A 6,583-nucleotide genomic window follows, 5' to 3' on the forward strand; every position below is an offset into this window, starting at 1 on the left:
TAATGCAGTTTTTCAGTGATATTTTTCAGAAAATATAATTTTTTTTTTAATTTAAACTCTCATAGCTCAAACTATCATTCAAAATACTAAGTAAGGACTGAAGTCAGATCATCCCTCCTGTTGGGTTTTAGCTTTTTTTTAGTATGAGACAACATAAAATGATTTTTTTCTATCACCCTGTTTTCTCAACTTACCTTTCAGCCTATTGGACAACAGATATGGATACAAGCATGGAGAGAGGAAGAGCAATACTGTGTTTGTTCATGAGATAATGTAGAATTTATGTGTAGCAAGAAACACAGGCTGGAGTCTAACAGAAGGTCACCAGCACTTGGGACAAGTGCTTAGAGCTCTGCTGAACAAAGAGCAGCATAAGCCTGTACTTACAATGGTCCCCTACATTGTGGCCATGAAGAGTTGGGTGGGGTTTTTTCATATAAGGCTCTCCTTGACTTCAGGCTGAATATCAAATATGAGGATAATTAACTTTCTTGTACTGTTTGATAAAAATGAATTCAACACCCTAAAATTAATGGCAATGATCTGGATATCCGGCCTGGTCCCCACTGATTTGATCCCATGAAATGCTACATTCTGTCATTGAAAGATAATAGGGCAACTTCCATAACTGGAACACTTATACTGACAAGAGAGGAGATAACCAAGTTAAAGAATTAAACAGGCAAATAGCCTAAATTAATTAAAATTATATAAAAAGATTATAATTGTCAGCTTCTTTTAACTGAGCAATTGTTCAAACTGAAGAGCCAGTTGAATATTAGTCCTTCCATTTGAGACACCTTTTTTTAAAAACCATGTTCTTTATGAAAACTATCATATTCTTTATAAATAAGCTATTTAAACTCCAATGTGACAAACTGTTTCCAGTAGCAAAATTTATTTTGCATCTGGTTTATTTCAGACTTGAATCAGACTTCTCCTAAAACCATAGAGCTTTGTCAAGTCACCTGCAGTAATTCATAGTAGCTGAAAATCTTGTGCAACCCAGGGTTTGCATTTTTTTGAACTGCAAAAATATCTCAACTTCTTTGAAAATACTTACTCAAGTATATAGGAAAAGTTCACTTTTTCCACAAAAAGTAGATTATAGTAATACTTCAAGTATTTACAGTTTATTTGAATGAAAATTATAATAAAATTTCAAATCTGGGCATAAAATCATAATTACTATATCATTACTTAATGCAGGTTATGAATAATTATTCATTTTCTGCAGTAGTACTGTAACAGCAAGCCATCCTTCCTTCTACTCTAGCAGGCTGGAGGTGAAAGTGTTTTTCACCATTAGAAACTGAGATTCTCTGTGTGATCTTTTCAGCTTTGCACGACGGTTCTGGAACCAGATCTAAAATGGAAAGAGAAGGGATGCTTTTCAGAAATACAGCAATGGAAAGTATTCACACAGCATTACTCATTTGTGTGGTGATACCAGTTTGCAAGTTCAATACAAATTTTAAATCTGCAGATGATAGCATGTAGCTACCTGCTGTAATTTTAACACCATAGATGAAGAAAATAATATCCCCAGCTTAACTGGGAAGTAAGAATCAGCTTCACTGTAATTAATATAAAAAGTGGTATTAAATTCAGTGACAGAATCAGACCCTGGAAGATCCTGAACATCTGGAATTCACACACCCTTATGGTGCTATTTCTTCAGCTGCTTAACTATTTGCAACATCAAGTTTCCCATCAGGCCAAATACAATACTTGCATCAAAAGCCTGATAAACAACAAAGCAAAGCCCAAATTCTAATGTTTACAGTATGCTTCTTATCACACTGAACTACCTGGAAATCAATAATTAATATCCCTGAATAGATTTTGCTTTTGGCCAGATAAAGACATAGGTTCAAACACTTATTTAACACATCTATGCCCTGCTGGCAGTCTTGCAAAATGTGCAGGCAGTCACACAAATTATGTCCATACTTGTTTCAAATACGTTTTTCAAATATGGTGACAAGCAAAATATAAATATGATTTTAAGGAAATGATCAAGTTCTGCACATAATAACTAGAGATTAACAGAGCAGAGATTGTGGAAATATAGTGATGAATACCTCATCAATGCTATGGAAGGCTTTAGATTTCAGAAGGAATTCGATGGTTTCCATTTCACAAATCATTGAAGGCACATATATACATTGATTTAAACTGAGAATATTAACATTCTTATTACTGCTGTCAAACTACTTACTTATATAACCAGAGAGTACATATAGCTGGAATTACAGAAAAGTTCAAATAAATTTTTATTTACCTGGATCCTGTCTTCATCTAACTCTAATTTGCGAGCTAACTCTTCTCTAATATCAATGCCGGGGTAGGAGTTCATTTTAAAAACATTTTCCAATACTTCAATCTGAGGAGATTAAACACACTTGTTGAATAGTTATCACTATGTTCATAGCAGTAAAACATAAATAAAATAACAGCTTAGTTTGTTCAACAGGAGACTTCTGATCAGTGTTTGCACAATTCTGATTCCATAGATAAAGAGAGGTCTGCTGAAATTAGCAACATTCCTGTTAATTTACACTAGTTCCTGATTACATTTCTCTCTGCCAAGGTACATCACACTGAATTTATCAGCTGTTAGAGGTTTCTTCCAACATTTTATTAAACTACATTGTTACTCATTTGTTAAGTAGGAGGAAAGCCCTACCTGGTTTCTAGTGAATGCAGTTCGTGGTCTTCTACCCCTGTACCAGCTCAATTCTCGTTTGAAAGACAGCCTTTCAGTGACTGAAAAATATTTTTCACATTTGTAAACTTTTTCCTCTTGCACTGGATCACTTCTAGCATGAAATAATGGATTTTCATAGCAAACAACAGGGATTTGCCGATGGGGATCACTGTCATCACCTAAAACTAGAAAGAACAAGAAAAGGAGAGCTTCAATTTACTGGTTTGCAGTAGAAACATGCCAATCTTTTTAAAGGGTGAAAGCTTGAGAGGTTACAAAACAGACCGACTTACCCAAACTGCTGCATGCATCCATCCAGGGTCTGTGGGGTTTCCCAGCTGGAATGCCATCTTTTTTCTGCTCCAGTCCCAGTATACTCTCAATTGAGAAGGAGCACTGTGTGGTTTTATTCTCTCCAAAGCCGGGCACCTTGTGCAGATCCGGAGAAGCTGCTGTGTTAGCAGCACACAGCGAGGGACCGGCCATGCCTTCGCCCTCAGCCAGCATAGCAGGGGTACTGTACTTGCATTTCTCCACAAGTCCTCCTTATAGCTATGTTGACAAGGGGGTTGGATTTGCAACGTCATTAATTAAAATCCTTTATTAGAAAGTTTTAGCATGTCAATGAAAACTCTCCCACCAAGAGGCACGAGGAGTTAATTGTTTATTTGTTTGCAAGTAATTAGCAACTAATGGTGACACTAGGGGGGCCACCAAGGGGGACAGAAAGTGTTATCTCTCCTAACCAGAGCATCGACTTAACTTTCTCAAAAGAAGCTGTGCACAAATATAGTACTTCTCTTTTATTTGAAATCATTAATGTATAAAATCAGTTTTTTAAAAAACTTTATACTCTAATGGACTCCACTTACCTAAACATAGAAGCATGATAGGAAACCAGTCAAGTAATAAGTAATCTCATTTAAGTGAATTTCCTTCCAAGGAAATTTAAAAAATAATCTCTTAATGCTATTAGGGTAATCCCGATGAAAATGCCTCTGTTTTTTCATATGCATATGTAATGGTGAACGTGGTCAATAAAACAACAATAGCTTTTGGCATAAGGCACTGTGCAGTGGGTTGGCAGTGTTGTCAAAGCTCAGTGTAATTGCCTTCCAAGTGCCTGGATTAGTTAATAGGAACAGTTGCACCAACTATTTTAAATAATTCATGCATTCATTTTTCTTATTAAAATAACTTTGTTGCAGCCTTTTTGAAACATACCAGATGTGAAATTTCCTGATAATTCTTTACTACATCAAAGCAAAACTTCAAGTAATAGAAGTAGTACACTCAAATGTACAGGTTTAAAAGCATCCTTTTTCTCACAGATGCCTCTCCCTTCTTGTAGGTTTATAGCAAATAGAATTATATTTAAATCCTACAGAGCAAACACTTAAAAAATTATGAGTAATGGGGAGAAAGGAGATAAAGGCTTTGTAATGGGGCTCAAAGTCTGACAGAATTCAGATTTCATCCATTATAAAGAAAATACTGAGTATAACATTATTATATTCAAGCTCATCTGTCAGTCACACAACAGTTTACATCACATGCTCAAAACCAGCTTTTGGTTCAGGACAAGAAAAGGAGGAATTTCTGTAGAGACACTATAAAATCAAGATTTATCCAAAAATAACAGGCAAAAATGAAAACAATATTTTCATTTCAGGAGGAACAGTTACCCCTCCTACTGGCCTTTGTGTTGTGCAGTAAGATTGCTGTCAAACCAAACTATTAAAAAGTGATAATTCCAGAAGTGATCTTACCAAGGACACGTCTCAGCACAGATCAATGGATCTTGAAGCAGCATCAATCCACCTGCAGTGATCACTTGCAAGCTGAGTTCCAGCCACCATTTATAGACCTTAAGCCTTCACTTGAAAACTGTATTTCATTATTTTGGCCCATTAGTAATGACCAATACTACCTTGCAGCCCATGTGAAATTACCTATAGACTTTTAGCTAAATACCTTTGTAGGGGCAATTAGAGCAACACAGCAAACATTAAGCTGGGAATCCTAAGTAATCAATAATAGGAAAACTCACTGCTCCTTGGATATGCAAATCCAATCCTCTTACAGCATCACATACTTGATGAGGGAGCAAACTAATCTCCCTTTCAGACTTTGCACCACTGTTTTTTGCCCAGGGACAGTGGAGTTCATCTCTTTAGTAGATGAAGCTCCGGTTCTTTACAGACGGGAAGCCTCCGAGGGCTGTTTACACCAGCCCAAGAGACCACACTGAGAGCTCTTGGGGGCTTTGCTCTGAAGCCCCAGCCCTTACTCTTGCTGCCTTTTGCTCTTCTCACCCACTGCTACTCCACTGCTGGGTCACCTTTCACTAGAGCCTGGGCAATATTTTTTTCAGGTTTTTTAAGAGGCATAAATGGTATATATTATCTTTCTTGATTACTTATCACACTCCAAAAATCTGCCTTTCACCACACCCTTCCCACAACTTCTTTACCTAGCACTATTTCACCACCTCAGAAGTCATGCTGCATAAAGCTCTCTTTCAAATATGTTTTGAACATGAATAACAAGTATTATATTCAAAGCCAACTGCAAAATTCCCAAGTTTTTTAACAGCAAGAATACCTCAAAATGGTAACACCAATTTTCATGAAACAAAAGCAGTTAGCTATTTCTTGGCTGAAGTAAAAGCTATTTTGACAAAGGGAGATTGAGTGAATGCAGGTAAATTCAAGGTTAATCCAAAGTTACCACTAACAAAAGTATGAGAAACAGTGTTAAACAGTGGGAGACATTGCAAATAAAGCCTGCCTTATCCACACAGCTACTTTCACCCTCCAGCAGAGGCAAAATATTCTCTCCATAAGGGCACACATCTGGCATCCTCTAAAGATCTGTTCGCTGCTCTTCTCCCTGTTGACAAAGTGCCTAGTGATAGTTCCCCACATTTTTAAGGCCTCTTAGTAGATATTTTGGAGAAAGAACAACAAAAACCAAAACCAAACAAAAACCAACCCCCCTAAAAAAAAAAACAACAACCAACAAATCAAACAAAAAACCCCAACCCCACAAATCAAAAAGCCCAAACAACAACAAAAAAACCCTCACACACTAACAAAAGACCTACAATACTGAAAACAGTGTAACACTAAAACCACGCGAAGAGGATTCAGAGGGATTCTTCAATTCATTACTATCACATTTGTTACTGTCAAATTTGTAGCTCAAGTAAAACTTTTGGATGCCACTTACAGCTGTAAATACACAAAGCTAACTAAACCCAATCCAGTTAAAGTTACTACCTTCCTGAATTCCACTGGGAAAATGCATCTTACATTACAAACCAGACCAGTTTCTTACAGGAGACTGCTGTAGAACTTGGTCACAAGTTAACTGTCTCAAAACCAGAAAGCACATCTATTTATAGGTCATGAACCAATGTTAATGCCCTGTCACATGGTTACAGGTACAAGACTTAGTCTTTAAAATACCTTGTAAGATAACCCTGAATTATTACCCTCATTGACAGGGGAAGGGAGAGGTGCTGTGACTTGTTTCAGTCAGGTGAGTCACCGGCTGAGCTGGTAAATGAATTGACTGAACAGAGTATTAACTTGGAAATTTCTTCACCATTCCCTACAGGGAAAAACAAAACAACACAACAACAAAAAAAAAAACCTTAGAAAACACCACCCACCAAAAAACCCAAACCAACAAACAAAAAAAAGCCACCTCAAAAATCTTTAATTGTTTGTAATTTAACACGCCAGCCCTGTCTTTTATCTGCTTTTAAAGGTAAATCATGACCTGATACAACATAAAGACAGGTCTCCATAGCAAGACTGGACAATCATTATCATTTGCTCTGCTGAATGACTTAATGCACTTTCTAAT

The 6,583-nt window shown here is 36.7% G+C and overlaps 1 protein-coding gene across 2 annotated transcripts; it reads right to left on the reverse strand.

Moving 5' to 3' along the window:
* Positions 1–1,137: 1,137 nt before the first annotated feature.
* Positions 1,138–6,312, reverse strand: HESX1 (HESX homeobox 1). 2 transcript variants are annotated; one of them, XM_069028079.1, is made up of 6 exons: positions 6,181–6,312; positions 4,480–4,597; positions 3,004–3,262; positions 2,690–2,895; positions 2,285–2,386; positions 1,138–1,366 (listed from the first exon to the last, which is right to left on the reverse strand). In XM_069028079.1, exons 3-6 carry the CDS (start codon positions 3,215–3,217, stop codon positions 1,268–1,270), a joined length of 621 nt encoding a protein of 206 aa, XP_068884180.1. In that variant the 5' UTR covers positions 3,218–3,262; positions 4,480–4,597; positions 6,181–6,312; the 3' UTR covers positions 1,138–1,267. The 2 variants fall into 2 exon arrangements, with proteins under 2 accessions (XP_068884180.1, XP_068884179.1); XM_069028078.1 differs by having other exon boundaries at positions 2,690–2,919.
* Positions 6,313–6,583: the final 271 nt, after the last annotated feature.

This window comes from Aphelocoma coerulescens, chromosome 12, assembly GCF_041296385.1.
Source record: "Aphelocoma coerulescens isolate FSJ_1873_10779 chromosome 12, UR_Acoe_1.0, whole genome shotgun sequence".
Classification (NCBI taxonomy): Eukaryota; Metazoa; Chordata; class Aves; order Passeriformes; family Corvidae; genus Aphelocoma; species Aphelocoma coerulescens.